Genomic DNA, 19,420 nt, shown 5'->3' with positions numbered 1-19,420 from the left:
AGCAAGGCCCCAGCCCAGTGGTAACCCAAGCATCAGGTGGAGTATGAGATGGCGCCCCCATGCACCCCCTTTCCCTCCCCCACTCAAACCAACTGCATTTCCTGACTGGACGACCCGCGCATCGGTTCATCAAATCTCATCAGAGAGAGGGAGAAGCCATGCCATGCCATGCCATGCCGGGAACGCGATCGTTTCCGGTACCGCGAGGTACAGTACAGTACTTGGAAGAACAGGTAGAGAGCATTTCCAGAAGTGCCTGATGCTGCAGCAGCAACCAGCAAAAGAGACTGCGGACATAAGACGCTGTTGGGCAAGTACCAGTACTTTACATACTGTGGCATGTTTTCCAATCGATCTGGGGAGAGGGAGAGCCTTTTCAAGTCCTCCCGTCTTTTTCTCCGACTTTGTGTGAGGCACACAGAGCACGGTAGTGTACGCACAGCAAGCGATAAACTGCCACTACCAGACTCATCTACCCGTGTTGCAGCTTGGAGGTGCTCCCACCTCGAGGTGAGAGAGAGAAGGTGTAATAATTACTGTCTGTCGTCCGGCCCTCGCTCATCAGCGGCCCGCTTTCGCTTTCTCTTCTCTTTTCCTGTCTCTTCTGCTTTGACTACGGTGCACCAGTTCCCAACTCCAACGACCAGTCGTCATCACTATCCAGGTAGAGGGATTTCTGGCCAACCACACGAGCCCGCCAGGGCCGAGAGCGAATTGTTCCGCCTTTTCGGTTTCTTCGCAACGATCGTCCAGATTGACAGGACAGTGACATCAACACGGCACAGGCATCATCGAATCTGGTAGCCCGGGCTTGGCAGCTTGCTTTCCTCTTCTCACTCGGCTCGAAAAGAGGGGGGTGAGTGAGCTGTTTGGTGCTTGCTGCTGTGGGAGCTGCGCTGTGCTGTGCTGTGCTGTGGACGGGCTGGCTGACTGGCCGCTGGCTGGCTGTATCCGTAGGCTGGCTGGCTGGCTGCTTCTCTGCCCAGGCTTGCGAGGTGCGGAGCTGGGAACGCTAACGCTTGGTCGAGGTACCTGGTCTCACGTCGGCGCGAGACACAAGGGTCCGGGGGAAACAGCACGTTTCCCACAATCCATTTCCACGGGAGAGTGGTGACCCACACCTGATCTCGATCGCCCCTCCCTCCAATCCACCCCAAACCCACACAGTACACATACATACCTCTCCCCCCCCCTTCTCCCCCCGAGCGGCTGGCTATCTGCGAGTCCTCTAGCCTCAGCAGCCCCCTCCCCCCGGGTCCCCTAACAAAATAAGGAAAGACACAAAACCGCGCCTGTCCGCCCACCTCCACCTGGCCTCCCTTTCCTGTCCGTCTTTTGCACGCCTGTGACCTACTGCCTTCCACCCCCCCCCAATCTACCGCCGCCGTGCCCTTTGAGGATTCTTGCAGCATCGCCCCGTGCTTGTTGAGTGCTATTAGGCCTCTCCTCTCAGGAATTGGCCCGCGGACTGCCTACGGAACCGAAAAGCGGAAAGCCGACAATAGCATTCTTATACGTTCGCCGAACCACCGTTGCCCACCCGGCCCTGATTGAGCCGCAGAGCCGACGCCAAAAACGGTCCCAAGTCCGACCGTCACCGCCAGCTGGATGGTAGCGACTGTGCGCACTCGACAAGCACCACCCGTCAATCTGCACGTCAAACACACCCCGTAGCGCCTTGCTTGCTTGAAGGATATATACACACACATAGTTTGAACAAGACCCGCTATGGAAGCGGGTGATTCGGGTAACAGGCAAAGGTTTGTGACTTTTTCTTTTTTGCTTGATTGCTGCTGCTCCCTCCCCCAAGGCGCGTCTAACATTCTCAATTCTCCAGTGGAATTCCAACTGCCAACAGCAACCCCTTGGATCATTTTGATAGACGACCTCGAGACCAACGCATCGATACCTCGTATAGAGAAGGGAAAAACATGGCGACCGCTACCATCATCAGCCCGAGCGCCCCGGGTTACCATCAGCATCACTCTTCGTATAATTCGGGATACCCACACTCGGCTCCCGTTACCAGCATCCCTGGCATGATCTCGCCGGTTGAGCCGCGCCGGTCGGTTGAAGAACCGGAATCCGCTAACAACCACCGGCAATCCCTCCCTTCTATCTCCGAAGTCATCTCGGGGACAAAGCCTGGGTCATTTGCACCCCCAGTGCCTCAACAAATGCCTCCTCAGAGCCTCACAGCGCCTTTCTCGGTCGCATCGCTCACAGGTCCGCCACGGTCCTTTGAGGCTGGAGTCGAGAAGAACCAGTCGCCAAGAACACTGCATCCTGTATCGTCGGGTTACCCACGATCAGATACCCTCCCTGCCTTCTCTGACCCATCACGGCCTGCTTTGGCTAGCCGACCTGCACCTCCACCACTGAACACTTTCTCGGGGCTACACCACTCCCCTTCACATGCACACAGAGTCGACTCGGCTGAGTCGGACCACAGGCCACCGCAGCCACAACAACCGCCTCTCAGCGCTGGCCATCGCGAGCAGCCGCCGCAGCAGTTGCCAGGGCTTTATTCTGAAACCGGACGCCTGCCACCTGGACAGTTGCCTCTGTCGGCATACCCAGCATCCCCTAGAAGCTCAGGACCAGGCTTCTCATCCCCATATGATTCGCAACGGCCACCTGCGTATGGTGAGGAAAACAGCGAATATATGCACCATCGGTTGTCGGACTACAAGGCCGCCCTGGACAAGCATTACGAAACATATGGCTACCAAGATGCTCTGCAAATCGTGAGTCGCATCTTGAACCATGATGCCAAAACTCAGATGCTAACAAATTATACCAGGTTGCCAACTCGTGCCGTACTGGCTTCAATTTTGCCGAGGCCTACGTAGCTGCCGCGCGGGAGCAGGGTGGCTCACAGCCCATCCTGTCGAGAATGCCTACCGAGAACGAGGTCGGCGGGCTTCTCAACAGCCTCCTGCTTGCCCTCAAGAAGCTCGAGGAGGTGCGGGAAATGATTCAACGGAATAGAATTCAGGACGAGCGAGCGCGCGATCACGGCCGAAAGCCCGAGGACGAGGATGTGGCCATGTACAACGACGGGATGAAGCCAGCCTACAGTCTGAACGAGGTTAAGAAGCGGCGCGGCGTAAGTTTTTTTTTTTTGTTGTCTGACAGATGGTTACCGGATAAATGGCACATGGCAAGCTAACAAAGTTATCAAAACAGCGTGCGGCTCCTCCCGGACGGTGTCACAGCTGCAACAGGATTGACACCCCAGAGTGGAGGCGCGGTCCCGACGGGGCGAGGACGCTATGCAACGCCTGCGGTCTTCACTATGCGAAACTGGAGCGAAAAAGGCAGCTTGATCAGAGGTCGCTGAGGCCGAAGCCATCCGAGGACCGGAGCTAGTATTGACCGGTCTTTTTTTTTTTTTTTTTTTTTTTTTTTTTTGTTTTTTTGGTCTTCTCTCCTTCCAGGCAACAAACACGTGTATCCGTCTTCTGCAACCATGTCGTTTTTTTATATCACACACCCAAAGTTTTTCGAATACCCGAATGCGTTTTTTTTCTCCTTGTGGGAGAAGGAAATATATTCAATCACCTTTGCAACAACCACCACTGCCGCCGGGGAGGAGGAGGATTCAAAAAGAAGTGGAAAAATGCGAATGTGAAGATCTTTTTTTTTTTTTTGGTTTGTGTACGGTTGATATTTGTATATACATATACCCCCTCTTTTTTTTTCCTTTTTTCCTCTTTGTTGTTCTCGCCTGAAAGACTTGTGTTATTGGGACTTGATTTTCTTTTTTTGCTACTGGCTGGCTGGCTTTTGTTTTATGGTGCAATGGGGAGAAAGAAGAGTACAAACATATACGGTGGGGCAAAGGTAGGGGCTGGGGTTGGGGGCGGGGTGGTGGGGGGAGGGAAGGTGTTTATCACTGGGGGAGGGGAGTGTTCATGGCATTTTTGTTTTTTATCATTGGGGAGGGGGCCGGGGAGGGGGAGGGGGGGCAGGGTGTGTAACTTGTGTGTGTGTTTGAGTTATATGTGAGAAGTGAAGAAGAAGAAAGAGAAAGAAACAGATATTTTGAGAGAGGTTATGTTTTGATTTTGAGTTTCGCATGTGTGTGTGTGCGTGTGGTACGTTTTTCTTGGGGGTGGTGTATGTCGTTTTTGTGAAAAGACTTGTTCGGTTGGTTGTGTGTGTGACGTTGTGGTTTTTCTTGCGAGATATCATGGTGTTTCGGGGAGAGTGATTATGGTGGGAGGGCAGGCATGGCAAGTTTGGGCACCTTTAGTGACACAATACACACACAACAGAGGCTCGGATTCACACCAACACCACCGATTGATCATGCTTTTGACATGGAAAGAAAGTTTAACTTTTTACATGTAGTGGCGTTTTACCTTTTCATACTGTATAAGAAGAGGTGCAAGAAAATCGGACGGGTAGTTGCATGGTCAAAGTCAGGAGCTTGGCTGGCTTTCGATACAAGCACACACACACAGTTTTCCTGTCGCCCGAATATTTTCTGACAGCTGCTGGTTCGGAATCGGGAAAGGAAGGGCCGGGAATCCCTACTGGGATGGGGAGAGGAATTATCTTGCGGTTTTGTTTGAGGAGGCTGCGTGTGGGCTGCGGGTGGTCCTTTGTTTGGCTGGGTGGATGGATGGAAATGTGAGTTGATGGTGTTGGTGAAACGGGGCAGGTTTAGCCGATGGAGTGTATGGAGTGTTGTGTTGTGGTGGAAGGGCACGGCAGTTTTGTATGCTACTTCTTTTTCCCCCAATACACACTTTGGGATAAGTTTTGAGAAGTAGGAGCAAGGTAGGTAGGCACGTAGGTAAAGAGGTTTGACAGGTGCGTTGATGTCTATTGCCCACCGTTGCCCTGTTCGAAAGTTAAATACCACCGTGGCGAAACAAACATGGATCCAACATCAGAGAGGAAACCGAATGACCAACAATACAAGGCAATCAGCTAGTCGTGCTGCTCCCGCCAGTTCAAATGCAACATTTTGGCCACTAGAAGAAAAGAAAAAGAGGCGTCAAACATCTGACCTTTTGGTCAATATTCACCCTCTTGTCGAATAGGGTGGTGGTGGGTGTTGAAGGAACATGTGCAGTTGATAGTCAAGATACACACAAACCATGCCACCCAATACATTTGATCAACTCCCTTTCCCTCATGCACATTCCCGTCAAGTCCGATCCGAGTGATTAATTGATTGACGGGCTGCCCCTTCCCCACCAATATCCATCCACCCTTCCTCCCCCGCCCCTCTCTCTCTCTTCTTGCCTATTGAGAAATCGAAGATCTTGTCTTGTCTGTTCAGGTAGCTGACTTGATCAATCATAGCCCCCTCGCTCTGACAAATGATATCGATATAGAAAGAAAAAAATGCTTGTGCGCCCTTGGGCATCAAGATCTTCATTCCATGCTCAGTTATCTGCTGTCTGAGGCTTGCTGACCGTTACCCCCAGAGAAGGAAAAAAGTGTCGATCACTGAACTTGTCACTCGGTGCTTATAAAGAGCTAAAAGACACGCAGCGGGCCGAGCATAGATTGCTATACTTGTGATGGGGGGGAACAAAAATGCCAAAAAAATATCGTGGACCCTGGATGTCGGATCCCGAAATGGGGGAGGGGGGGGTGGATGGGTGTACCTTACCCACCACCATTACCTCAACATATGTGTGTGGGAGAGAGAGAGAGAGCGAGAGAGAGGGAGCCAGGAATCGGGTCATTGGGTTTCAAATTCTTCCCAAGCCATCAATCACCAAAGTTTTGACACCGCCACAGTGCATGCTGAGTTATCGAGGAAGTTGGTTAGGTGGGCTAAGAAAGCAAGATAGAACAGATCACACACCCGCAACGCAAGCAGTCATCATGCAAAGCGGAAGAGGCGTTTCTAGCCTTCTTTTCTCACATCATGGCCCTGGCTCCCCAGGTTCAACTTTGTCAGTTCTCTCATGCCATTTTTATGCTTACCGATTGAAAAATGAAAAAAAGAATGATCGCCCCACCGGAGGATATTTCCCCATCCTCCTTTCCGCGGTCGCCCAGATCTGACAGATCATTCCCCCATCATCAGCCTTTTCTACTCTTTTTCGCCCTCGTCCTCGTCGTCGTCGTCGTCGTCGTCCTCCTCCTCCTCCTCCTCCTCCTCCGGTCCGCGGAAGAATACCCAGCCGAGGAAGTGAGGGAGAGAAGAAAAGGCAAAAAAGAAAAGGTCGTGCAACGGTCTGACAAGTCCACCTTACCTGTTTGCCAACTCATCATAGTCAGTGCAAGCCGCGGTCCGGCCGGTGTGGGTGTGGAACTGCTTGCTCTCCTCCCCCTCTTTAAAAAGAAGAAACCGAAAGCTACCTTTACGTCGGACCGAGACCATCAGGTGATTTTACTTCACTTACCCATTCGTTTTCCCGGGCCGAAACACATGCTCGGGAAGTGTGTACACACGGTTCGGGAACGGGTTGAGGGAGAGAAAAGGAGGCAAATTTGGGCAGCATTGTGCAACTATTTCTGGTACCCAATGATAAAGAAACGGAGAGAGAGAGAGAGAGACCTCGAGCTGCGGCCGCAACCCAAAAAAAATATAAACGATAATGATGGAGAACCGAGAACCGGGCTTTGGTTTTGGAGAGAGACGAAGCGGATGGATAATCATCGGCTTGCGCTTTGTGAGTGGTTGTGTAGGTTTGGGACACACAAGGAACGGGTAGCTGCATCATCACAATTCATTCCAGCTGCAACATGAGAGAAATCTCGTCCACCCCATACTACTCTGCCACCAAGCGAAAAAAAAAAAAATGTCAGCCCACCTGGCAGGAAGGTTTTTGTCTTTCCGATTTGTTGTCATTTTTCTTTCATAGGGTAAGAAACGAAAACCTCATCGTCAACCTACCTCCCAATCCCAACATCTCTGCCTTAATCAAACTCTACATATCTAATCGAGATCTCATTGGACTCCCACCCGATCACCTGCCAAACACACAACAGACTTTGTGTTCTCTCGATTCCACACACGCGCGCGTGGCCCCGTCAAAACCTCCATCATGTAGGGCCCGCCCGCTCCAATCGACAGGTCGCAGATCTTTAACCCCCCCCTTTTTTCACCACTCAGAAACGGGAAATCGATCTAGGTGGCTGACTGGTGGGCGGCGGCCGGATAGCTGTGTACCTCGAGGTACCCCCATCGCCCGCACTGTGGCAAGGCTGAGAGTGCTACTCAGTGCGTGCGGGCGGGGCCTAACTATAAACTTGGAGCCCGACAGACAACACCCGTTTTGGCATTTAAACACACTAGTCCCAAGAATTCCAGCTTTGAATTGCTCGCAAGCGCCAATCTGTAACCCACAGCTGGAACGGTTACCCCTCGCACTGGTTGGAGAGCAGCGTTTGGCCAACAGATCAGGGTCCAGCTGTCGATATCAAAGCCAACAATCACTTCCACCCCCCGCTTTAATCTTCTAAACCATCCATCTAAATCCATCGTCAATGATATCATTCACCTCCCCCTAAGGCTGACTGAACCCTGCGGCGCAGTCGAATTGCTGTCATGAAAGCAACTCAGGTGTATGATTGGAGAATTTAATACCGCCCCCGCCAACAAAGTACCTCTACCTGCCAAGCTCCCTCCTCCCCTCGCTAATCTCGACCGCAACAGTCAGTCAACTGACGTCACGAGATCTGGCTTGTGGGGTGGTAGGTGCACTGTGCGGGGTTTCTGCCCAGTGGTGGTGGTCCGCAGGAATGGGAATAGCACGAAATCTGTGGAGTAAATACACACTGTGCTCGCAACGAGCCGTAGGCTATCATTCCGAGTTCATCCACTTCTGCCCGACCGAACTTCTGGGATGATGGAGTTTGTCGGTTGCATGCATTGAGTGGGAGGGAAGAGAAAAAAAAAAGCCGCATTTTGGGGGGGCGTGTGGGTGATGGAGGAAAAAGCTTGCCAAAACCAACACGCCGCCGGGGTAAATGCACCCACATACTGTACCAGGAGCATCATATCATCTCGAAGAAGGCGATGATGCACTCATCAGACATTTGCAGTCTTGGAAATATGTTTACGGCGCTTACTCCGGCTTGAGTGAAAGCTCAGAAGTCTTCTACCAACACAATTCCTCGAGTCTAGAACACCCAATCCTCCTTTCTCTACTTTCTTTTCGATCTAGAGCTACTAGTTTGACTCTCAGCTGCATCTGCAATCTGCAGCTTGCCAAGTCAGGGATAGAGCCGCCCACTGGGAAAGCAAACTCCCTCAGCTGAAAAGGCGGGTAGGGGTGAAATCGTAAGATCGAGAATAGAAAATCAAATAATGCAAGATGAAGAATCGAGATGTCGATTGCGATTGTGAAGGGGGAGTGGGACTCCTCAGATGTCACTACTGCTGCACGCGCGCATGACAAGGCGTACGATTTGTTTCTGTTTGCCCGTTGGCCCTCCCGTGTTGGTGGTGCGGGAAAGGAGGAAGAGACAAGAACCAAGGGAGAAGGATATCACATATCAGTTCTGGCTATGGGGCTCAGCCTGCATACACTGTGTGGTAGGTTGGTCTATATCAGCCGTCCAAATTCGACCGGACGAACAAGCTATCAGATAGGGTGTTTCAATCAGCGCGCAATGACACATGATGGAAGACGGCGAGCAAGAAGACAAACCTGCATTTACCATATTGGAAGGGGTCTCGCTTGTGTCCGACGACTGGTGAAAGCATGGCAGGCTCGTGTCATGGGACGCAAGGGAAGACGCTGTTAAGCTCGACGGGTTGCCTTTCCTTTGCAGGCTGACAAGGCTTCCAGAAACTCTTCGCAGGAAAGCTGGGAGACGGTCCCAGCTGCAGAGTACGTATCGGCGGTTTGGCTTTGCCTGGACCCTATGCACATGTATTCCAGGGAGCCAAGCAGATCCGATTCCAAACACACCGCTGCTGGCTAATGTGGTGTTTCTGCTCTGGTCCAGAAGCTGTCTTTTCTGTTGTGGTCCTCTCTTGTGTTTTGGCTTGTCTGCCCTGTCTACCATGTCGGTGAACGAAATGGTTGTATTGTCTTTGTCGTATGTATCGTGAGTGTCCAAGTTTGAGGCATCCCCCGAAAGCAAGAAAAAGAAAAAATACAACTGACGTCTAAAAGGCGGTCTAAATCGATAATATGTCTCAAAAGCACCCCCAAGAGCCGCTCGATCCCAAAGATTGAAACAAATTGCCCGGATCGGCTCTGGGAAGCGGACGGGTAATGCGTCCCTGGATCTGGATCAGACATATGCACTCCAGTGTGGTTCGGGTCAGAGTAAAACAACGGCTTTGACTGACGGGCGCGGCGGGTGAGCTGGGGAACGAGAGGCCGGATCCAAAGACCCGGACTGACTGGGAAAGTTTACAAAAACCAAGGAAATGTGAACATGGGTTTCTATTTCTTTGGCATGCGAAGATCGGGCCGCGGGAGGGTGCAGTTTTGACAGGTAGGTCCCTGCTGTTGTCAAGTGAGGGATGTTTACTCGAGGGAGTCATGGTGTTATGAGGTTCTGGATGGATGGTTGGCACTTATGATCAACCAGTGATAGACTTGATCGAATAGAACAAGCTCTGATAGGAAATTCGTGCATGCCTACCTAGCCGTTGACTTGCCGCTGCAATATCTGACAACAGTTTCAGGCAGTATTAGATATCCAGATCCGAACCGCACCCAATAAACCTCCACGCTGCTCATCTTCTAGAACACTCCGATGGCGGTGTTACAACCATAAACAAGGCCAAGGATCCGACTTTTTCGAATCCCCGCGAGGGCGTTTTTAGATGCCATTGATTGACCGTGTGGCCTTGTGTGTGTACAACCTCACACAAGGTGTACGACAGGATGCATGTCACAATGTGATACTCGCGTGCGGCCTTATCGACTGCAAGAAGGGACCTCCGGTTTCTAGCCTCTGCTGATGAGTAATACACGGCTTAGAATCCAACCTCAGCTGTCAATGACGGCAGGAGAAGCATCGCTCTTTCCGTAATCCTACCTTTCAGAAGCCAAGCCGTCCGATCCGTTGGGGAGAAGGAGCATCGAGGCCGTTCCTGCCCATTATATACGACTTCATTCCGGGAGGTTTGCCACCGTCATCTAGCACGTCCCGGGCCCCCTCCTCGCCCTCGTCTTCGAACCCTGCCAAGCTGAGCAACACATTCCATTATCACAACAACGTCAACCACCACCACTCGGCCTGCTCCCCCGTCGTATCCCATCCTGCCCCTGACACCGCTTGCAAGTCTCAGACCCTGAAAATCGTACGTATCAACATGCCTCTCAACAGAAAATCATCACAAGGATCCCCCCCTCCCTCCCCCTCTCATCGCCGAGTTCAAAGCCAAAAGACCGACTCGAAAACCCCTTGACACTGTCGTGTAAGAGTCGTACCTGACCACCCTCATCTGCACCTAGGGTCCAGTCAACCACCCTCATCACACCTAACACGATACACAGGCACAAGCTCCTCGTGGCCTTTCTCGCACCTCGTGTCCCCATGAACGGGACCGATATAACCTTGATCTTGCAGCAGCCAAGGTTCAGATCTCATCCCTAACACCCAATCAGCCAAGTCAAGGGAAGCCAGTCCCTAGTGGAACCGGGCGGGATGATGGGATTCCTGGATTTCCCCCTCCCACTCAACATGAGAATGTCAAGCCCAAGGGTCGTCCTTGATAAATTCAAGGGTCAATGACGACATGCCCACTTGATGTGAGGGACCCTGCCTAAAATCCCAGATCGATCGAACTCTCAAGTCCAACCAGGCCAGCCCGGCCAGAGGGTGGGAAAAAAAAAAAACTTGGACCCTGAAAGAAATCGCTGAATGCAAGCTGACGACAACATCAGGGGCTGGAAAGAAAAAGGGGGGGACACAGCAGACGCAACAACACATGGGCGTGAACGGACGTTGGACCCCTTCCGATCGTTTGGACTCGATCATGAGGACCCTAGAGGCATGGCATGGCATACCAGACACGACACACCGCATGGAGAAAGAAGGGAAGAACAAAGACAACCAACCAAACCTAGGACCAAGACGAGACCAAGACCAAAGATGCGGTGTACTATACCTAGCTCCCTGAACCAGCTCGCTTGCTTGCTTACTCGAGATGAACGAATGAGCGTTTTGCCTGTTTACACATGGCCAATTTGTCATTGTGTGAGCAGATGTTAGCTTCATGCTGTTCAACTCTGGCGTCTGAATCCCTCTCTCTTACTCAGCGTGTAGTGACTAGAAGGTACATTTGGCGAACTAGCTCTACACAGTGTGTGTTGAAACGTACCAAGTGAAAAGGAAGGGTGATATCATGGCCCATCTGTCTATCCTTGGAGATGATGGCAGGGTCTGAATGAATACATGAAACGTTGCTTGAACCACAAGCTTACGTGGTGGTTTGCCAAACCAACAAAACCTTACCACAGACCACGGTTAGGAGTAGCTATGTAAACAAAGGGCTACCACCTACTATGAAGTTGTTCAAGAGCAAAAGGTTGGCCCTGTCACGGACCAGATCAAAAGGCAGATGGATGGACTGCTCAATCAAAGAGAGCAATAAAAGAGAGATGGAGGGATCACAAGACCTTCGCTCTTCTCTCAAAATACCCTCATCACAAAGTAAACAAACCCCTTCTCAAACTTTCCACCATACACACAAAGCAAGTCTCATCGTCCCATTCCACGTGATAGGTATCCACCCACCTAGGCAACTACACAACAACCACAATAAATAAATGAAATCGCAAAAAAATCACAAAATAAATAAATAAAGCAAAAGCTCACCGGCCAACCCTTGAGGGTGGCCGGCTACGAAACCCTCGGTGGGTTTACTTCGGAATCGAACTCGGGAGCTATCAGTTGCAAACTCCCGGCGGGGGGACGGGGGGGGGCGGTAACAGTAGCTCCTCCAATCTGACCATTTGTCCTGACCACATAAGTGGCGCCCTGGCTGGATTATCAGAGCTGCTGTTGGAAAGTACATGGTTGACCTAATATATAGGTTGGATGACCAGGAAATGGACCACATGTGGATCTGGTCCACCACCACCACACCAGCCACACAACCTTGTTGAGATTACCCCTGAATGATCACACTGGCCACAACAAGATTAATATTGGGTCAATTTCTATGGGAGTTATACCAAAATGTAGCTCAATCACTGTCAGAGTCAGACATTGCATCTGCTTCTCGCTTGCGCCTGGTTTCAACCCGATGACGTGCGCTGCGCCGCACAGGCTGGCCTGGCTCTGGCTGCTCCACATCCTCCTTGGCTACCACTTCTTCCTCCACCACCCTCCCTTCAATGCGGGCCTCTTCCAGTTCACAGAGCCTCACAAACTTGGAATTCGAGTCTTCTCTATTCAACTTGCGCCTTTTTCTTGCTTCCTGGGCCTTCTGGGCGTTCTGTTGGTGCCTTGCCGCATTAGCTTTGTGGATGGATGCCTCAGATCTCAGTGTGAGTATAGTACTGGTGAGAGTCCTTGCCGCAAGCCGTTTTCCGGCCGGTGTATGGTTCTTGAGTAGGTCCCTGACCTTCTTGGCCACCTGGGAATCCCCCACGGTATGGAAAGTAGGTGTTTTTGAAGAGAGATCCAACGGCACCACAGGGACTACCACCTGGCTTGAAAAGAGCGGTTTGCGCCTACGTATGGGCCATAATCCTGTCCCACGCCAGCCGCCGGCAATATTTTCTTTCCTAAAGCCCTGCTTGCGGGCAAGGTCATACAGCCGGACCAAGTCGACCTTGCCGTTAGGCGTACAGTTGGTGAGGGCGTCGTTCACAGCCACAAGCCTCTTATACGCCTTCTTTACACTGGAAAAGCAACCAATGTCAAGGGGTTGAAGGACGTGAGAGCAGTGGGGGGGCAGGAAAAGAAGGTAAATATTGCTCCTGTAGCACCGGATCATGAAGTCGTCAGTGGTATGTGAGCCATGGCCATCACAAATAAGAAGACGGGGTTCTGATGGATCCTCAGGTTCAGTCCTTGGTATAAAGACCTCTTTAAGCCAACCAACGGTAAGGTTATTGCTGATCCAGCCGTTCTCTGATACAGCCACATACCAGTCCTTGTTCAATTGGTCCTTAAACCACTGCTTTTGAAGGTCTTTGCCTTTGAAGATGACCCCGGGGGGGAGGACTCTCCCGTCTTGTGAGATACACTCAAGTATGGTGGTCCAGGTCCTTCTTCCGTTCTGTTTAACGTATACAGACTTCTTGTCCCGCTTCGAAGACCCAATAACCAAGCCGTTTTCTCCCTGGCCTTCCATTATACCCACCTCATTGTGGTTATACCTGTGCCTAGGCATGGTCCAGTCAACGGTGGAATATAGGTCAAAGAACTTGTTGATATTCTCCGGGGTATCTTCGTTGACTCTGGCGTAGTCAATTTTCTTTCCAACCTTTGTTTTAATATCGGGATAACGGCCAATAAAGTGGGATACCCAGTGCTTGCCAAGGGGGTTGGGATCGCCTTGTTCAGCCAGTAAACTGGCCGCTAAAGCCTTCACATTGGCATGGGTGGGAGCGTAGCCAAGGCTTTCCTGACGAAGGATCCATTGAACAATGAGGTCTTCTTGGCCGTGAGAAAGTCGCTGTTGGTTTTCATGGGCAAGGTTCCTTGGTAGGGTACCATCAATGCGGTGCTTCAGGGTGGAACGTGGAATCCCGTGCTTGTTGGACGCTTTTCGCTGGCTTATACCAGCAGCAATGTTTTTCTAGGCATTTTTAACATCCTCCTCGGTATATTTGGCCATTGGTGGGTACCTGGAGCAAAAAAAAGTAAAAGAAAAGCTTCATTTTTGGTCTCTGTGGGTGGAATATAAAGTGTGTGTTGATATCGGGGGGCTTTCGGAGGTCCAGGGTTGTGGAGGGTTTAATGTGGGTAGATGGCTTGGGTAGTTCAAACCTACCTGGGCCACATCCATATGTGGTCCACTTCCTTGTCATCCAACCTAAACCACTGGTTCACTCCTTCCTCTTTCCACGTTGGGTGAGCATGAATGGACCAGCAGCAGCCACAACAGCTCTGAAGGGAAGGAGCAACCTGACGAGCACACTTCATGGCCAGGCAACAGGTTCTTCAACTCCCAAACAAAACGTGAAAGTGTGAGCATGACTTATAGAGGTACCTAATCTAGGGCCATAAAATCACAAAATCTCTACCCCCTTCTGACAGTCTTCACTTCCTTTGAATCTCATTCCCATTCCTCCTCCCCTCGCTCTCCTCCTCCTGAAAATGACTCAGATGACCATGACCTTGATGTCCCATATCATCAAACTTGCCCTTGATCTCCGCACGACCACGCCCAACAACATCCTTCTGGTCATCCGACGAACTCAAAAAATCACTCGACTCAAACAGCGCCCCATCCCCATTCTCATTTTCTTCCTCCTTCACCGTCTGCCCCATGACACACTCCCGCTCCATAAAGTCATCACCGGCGCCTCTCGTCTTGGAATGGCCCGGAAGTGGCGATGGACTCGCCGGAACAGCAGTAGCAGCAACAGGTGGTTGTCTGACCACAATAAAGGAATCAAGCTCCATAGCCTTTGGCGTCATCCCAGCCCGCTGTATGGGACTCTCACTTCTCGCTACCCCCGAAGGGCCAGGGCTGCCAGTGAAAAACCTCCGTGGCGGAGGGCTCCGGTTGTTCCTCCGGCTGCTGACACGACGGACAAGATCAGTGGTTGTCTCCTCAAGGGCTGTAGCTGCCGACTCGAGAGCAGCACGGTTGAGATGAGCTGACGTCTCATCAATCAGACGGTTCTTCTTGCGAATCTCTGTCCACCGACTCATGGACCCCAGCTCAAGAATGTTGACACGGCGCATGCGGCTCGAGGGATTGCCCATGAGAAGAGGCCGCCACATCTCTGCGTCCGTCATGGTGTTTTGTTTGGCAGGTGCGGACACTTCAGAGCGACGGCGGATGCTCTCTCTGCGGTACTTCTCCCACTTCTCCATCTCGAGATTCTTGGAAACTGGAATGATTTGCACATCTTTGAAGCGAATGAGAACCGCGAGGAGAAGGAGCGTCAGGATCAACAGAATACCGGCAACGACACCAGTTGCAGCTTGCTGACCGAGGTTTCGCTGCAGATTACCTCCCACTGCCGTAGCCACAGCTGCCAGGACAAACCCAATCGTGTGGCACACTGCAAACCCGGCTGTGACGCGGGGAAAAGACGAGTAGTTGGTGCGTTTGGATGACTTGTTGGAGGCACCACGCGGCCGGCCAGTCATTCCCGGGTGAAGATCCGAAGTGTCAAATGTCTCCATGATCAAGCCGTTGCATTCTGAGATGGCGAGACCCGAGAGCAAACCAATCATCGTAGCGAATAGTGTAGGGATTTCAAGAGGAACCGGAGGGCCGGTCGAGGCAAATGTGTAGGCGACTCCCACAAGAGGCAACACCAAGCAAACAATTGTCCGCCTCAACAGGTGAGACGTCCATGAGAATTTCTTGTCGAATGTATCCTCATTTGACTGTTGCTGGTGGTGGCGACCCCGAGAAAATAAGTTCGCCTTTTGGAACGGGATGGCCACCAAAGCACCGAACGAAATGAAAGCGACACAGAGACCAACAAACGGTGACCTCAACTGGTATGACCTCGATGTCAAGGCACCCAGGAGAACAATGATGAGGACGACCTGGGCGTAGATCCATCCCGTGTAGAGCGCAATGATGAGAAAGCCAGGCTGCCGAAGCATCTCCAGCGACAACAAGATGCCATGGTACACCTCTTGCCCCCACCATGTAGGACCATCCTTGACACGATGCATCATGACCTCCCCTCGGGCCACCCTTCTCGAAACCCGGTTGCCGTTTCTGACCTCAGCCACGGATCTCCTGAACGGGGAGCGTCGGACTTCGGGACAGACAACATTCAAAAGAAGGATGAACATGATGAGGATGATGCTGACGTAGAATCCCCATGATGGGTTTGCGCTGTCAATGATGACGGCCCCAAGCAAGAACCCAATTCCAAGAGAGCCAGTGTAGCACCATGTCCAGAGCCCCAACCAAGCACCCATACCTCCTCCGTGTCTTCGCACGTCATGCTTGTCAACAATCTCTTGGTGCGGGTTGCCGCTCATCAACGAAGCCCCAAACAGATCAGTCAATACGGAGTGAAAGTTCATGCTAGCAAAGCCCAGGGTAAGGCCCATGAAGGCACGAGAACTCAACAGAGCCCATCTCCAGGTGCTGACGTAGGGTGACCGAGGCTGGCTAACCGTGATGGCCTGAGGAAAAAGGAGAGGCATAGCCAAGACCAAACTCGACAGGATGTAGGGCTTCCGGCCATGAAGAAGAGGTAACGGCCAGAAGAAGAAGCTGGGGATGGCGAGACCAATGTAGAAGAAAACATTGCCGAGAATGGCGTAGTGTTGCAGGTCAGCAATCATGTATTGTATCGAAGGCACCATACCAGCATAGATGCCGATAAGAACACCAATGACAGCCGTACTCAGGCATGCAACCGTCGCCACAAAACGTTTCCGGACCGTAGACCAGTCGCGAGCAATGGGATGGCGTCGATATGCACGAGCGAGGCTGAAGCCCTGATAGCCTCTGAGACTGACGTGTGCCTTTCCACGAAGGTTGATACGTCTGCTGTCGGTACCATTCTCGGGGTGAGGATCATCTTGCTCAAAGTGATCATCTTTGGCCGGATATGATCTCTCGGCCGACGGCCCAGCTCCATCCGTCTCATGGAGCAGACTGTCCTCCATTGAATCATCAGGACGATGGTCAGCAGCACCATCGAAGCTCCAAGAGTTTGATTTTCGTATCTTTCCCGAAATTGACTTTCCGGCGGGTCGCAGCTTGGCATCAGGTCTTGAACGAGTATCCTTAAGAGGAACATCCTCTTCCTTTGCACACAAGAAGCTGAAGCGATGGTTGAGCAAAGGAAGACGGCGGCAACTGCGACACTTCTTGACCTTCTTGGACCCTCTACTCATCAAGATGCAGCCTTGTTCAGATAGAGAATCTGTCTGGCCGTGATCGTCTGGTCTGGAAGGGGCGTGCGTGAGCGGGCTCACTGGGGGCGACAACTCCTGAAATCGACTCCGTTGAAGGTCTGATAGTGGGACATGCACCATACCAGCGTTGAGCTTCCTGAGGCTCGTGACCCTCTTGGGAATCTCGATTCTGACGTTCCTACTGCGCATACCAGGAGCTGACCTATGATGTTTGGGGATATGAGGAGGCTTCTTGATCGAAGAACGTGGCGTAGCAACCTTCTCGATCGATCTTTTGTGAACAGGAGGAGGAGGAGGAGGAGGAGGAGGAGGAGGAGGAGGCGGCTGTTCATCGTCACTCGACTCGTAGACGCTAGGTAGGCTCTCGTGCACACTTGGTGGAGAATTGTGAGAGTCTGCTTCATGGTCCACTGTTCCAAGCATATCGAGACATTGGTGGTCATCTTGGTCAACAGCTTGATTTGCCAAATCCATGGCTTTGTGGAGCAGTTGTTCCATGTTGCACACAGTGCGCTTGAATCGCGTATCCAAGGATGTTGACGCGGTGGAATTACCAGTGAGGTTCCTGATCCTTCCCGAGACGGGAGACGTTGGCTGATTGCCCTCAACAAACTCTACCGTATTTTCCCTTGCGGGTAATTCAGTCAACTTGGACTGGTACGTCTCATACGGCTTGGTGAGGTCACGGAAGAACGAGGCCAGACGACTGAGGTCCAAATTTCTTGGGGTTGTTATTCCGGTTGAGCGAGGACCATCCCCCGAGTTTGACGAAACGGTGGTCGTAGTCGCACGGCGAGGATCAACAGAAGATGCCTGAGAGGTGTTAGTAGAATGCCCAGTATTATGACGAATATGGAGCTCGCCAACCTTCTTGCTTGCAGTTGACAACTCTACATCCGAGTCCCTGGCTACCTCAGACGTTGATTCCTAGTATGCAGCCAACTCGGGCGCCGTTTCTGCTCGACGAGTCCTTGTTCTTCTCTCCGCACTTGACTTGGTTCTTGGAGACTCGACCAAGGGACGGAGCCCAACACCCAGAAGATCTTCAGTAGACGGTTGGACCTTTGGCACAACACAAGAGCATGGATGGACAGTGGGAAACCCACACTCTAATGGACGTAGTATCGGATCCTCATTCTGACTGAATGACCTGCCGTTGGCCCACAACGTCTCTTCAGGTGCGTTAGCCGGTTCAGCATCGCTCAGCACAGCTGTCTCGTCCAGGATAGGACTGCGGTCTTGATGAAAGATTTCTCCTACAGCAGGTTGACCCGATTCAAATGGACTGAATACAGTCCCGTCCGAGATCATGGACTGGGCGGAATCTGCACGTTGATGGGAGGGCGGCCCTTCCCCATAGAGCAACATATCGCCTAAATGCCGGGAACTAGAGCGCGATGAATATTCGCTGGAGGGCCGGGATGGATCGGAAGGGGCTTCTGTCTGCTCGGGTGCGAGGTCATCACAAACTTGGCCAGGGTCTGCCAAGCTGCTGTCTCGCAACGGTATTTCTAGTGGCGGATTAAGAAGTTTGATGGGGGGAATATCAGCTAGTGTGCGGACCTTTGACACCCCATGATACGGCTGACGTTGTTCGTGATCGGAAAGATTGAATGCCGTGACACCCAGAGCAGGCCGTACTTTGAGGGCTGAGCTGTGACCAAAGTGTTTGTGGTTGGAGACGTCTACTCTTTCTCTGCAAATGTCACCACCAGTGAGTCTGCGGAAGCGGTAGCCGACGACGGGGCCTTCTTCGTCTGAAGAATCATCAAAGAAATCGCCGAACGGAAACAAGCGTTTGTCTTTTTCAGGTGACTCGATTGCCTCGATAGGAGCGCATTCAACCCCGGCATCACAAAAATCGGCTCCTTTCAGCAATCCTGGATGATGAAGTTTCGCGTGGGCCTTCGTCGGATGCATTCGGGGATCGATGCATATCCTCCCTTGAATTCCACCACCAGAATGACCCGCTTCTGGATCAGGTTTCCGTCTTGTTTCCGGAACGACTGGAAGAGGCTTCTGTACCGGTGGATGTGACAGGAAGCTTCTCGGAGAGCCTTCACGGGACCCAACAAGCCCGGGCGTAAAGTAAGACAGAGGAGCGGCTTTGTCAAGCCAGGGAGGATGGCTGGCCGACAGGTTCTGCAGAGCATCCTGGTATGCCTTGCTCGATGAAGGCACGGTCGAGACACCCTCACCGAAATCTGGCAAGCCAACTGGTGCGGTAGTGAAGCAACAAGACTCAGGACTAGGAGGTACGTCCGGTCCGGTTGTGCCCATTTGCAGCCCAGTGCGGAGCTCTGGCGGGTGATTGGCGTTCATTGTGGTGAAGTCGGAATGAACTTGAGGGAGAGAGTCTGATGAACGAGGGACAGGAGGCGATGGCCTCGAGGCTTCTGGACCAGCGAAGGGTGTAGGAATGGTTGGTGGTTGGTTGGTTGTTTGGATAGCCTCTGTC

General features: G+C 52.0%; 3 protein-coding genes across 3 annotated transcripts; 1 reads left to right on the top strand and 2 right to left on the bottom strand.

The window, feature by feature from the left end:
* Positions 1 to 1,365: 1,365 nt before the first annotated feature.
* QC762_201880 (uncharacterized protein) lies at positions 1,366 to 3,859 on the top strand. Its single transcript, XM_062887077.1, is given in 5 exon segments — positions 1,366 to 1,760; positions 1,838 to 2,747; positions 2,804 to 3,109; positions 3,169 to 3,406; positions 3,416 to 3,859. Coding segments are annotated over 4 exon segments (1,452 nt in total). The 5' UTR covers positions 1,366 to 1,728; the 3' UTR covers positions 3,373 to 3,406; positions 3,416 to 3,859.
* Positions 3,860 to 6,061: 2,202 nt separating this feature from the next.
* Positions 6,062 to 6,699, bottom strand: QC762_0032650 (uncharacterized protein; the record flags this gene model as incomplete). Its single annotated transcript, XM_062883256.1, is given in 3 exon segments — positions 6,062 to 6,206; positions 6,225 to 6,303; positions 6,375 to 6,699. 3 exon segments carry the CDS (start codon positions 6,400 to 6,402, stop codon positions 6,062 to 6,064), a joined length of 252 nt encoding a protein of 83 aa, XP_062746861.1. The 5' UTR covers positions 6,403 to 6,699.
* Positions 6,700 to 13,931: 7,232 nt separating this feature from the next.
* QC762_201870 (uncharacterized protein) lies at positions 13,932 to 19,284 on the bottom strand (the record flags this gene model as incomplete). The annotated part of the gene is made up of 3 exons (XM_062887076.1): positions 13,932 to 17,775; positions 17,830 to 17,866; positions 17,906 to 19,284. 3 exons carry the CDS (start codon positions 19,282 to 19,284, stop codon positions 14,158 to 14,160), a joined length of 5,034 nt encoding a protein of 1,677 aa, XP_062746860.1. The 3' UTR covers positions 13,932 to 14,157.
* Positions 19,285 to 19,420: the final 136 nt, after the last annotated feature.

Source organism: Podospora pseudocomata, assembly GCF_035222375.1.
Source record: "Podospora pseudocomata strain CBS 415.72m chromosome 2 map unlocalized CBS415.72m_2, whole genome shotgun sequence".
Lineage (NCBI taxonomy): Eukaryota > Fungi > Ascomycota > Sordariomycetes > Sordariales > Podosporaceae > Podospora > Podospora pseudocomata.
The sequence above is the reverse complement of the archived record's forward strand: the minus strand, read 5'-3'. Positions and strand labels throughout refer to the sequence as shown.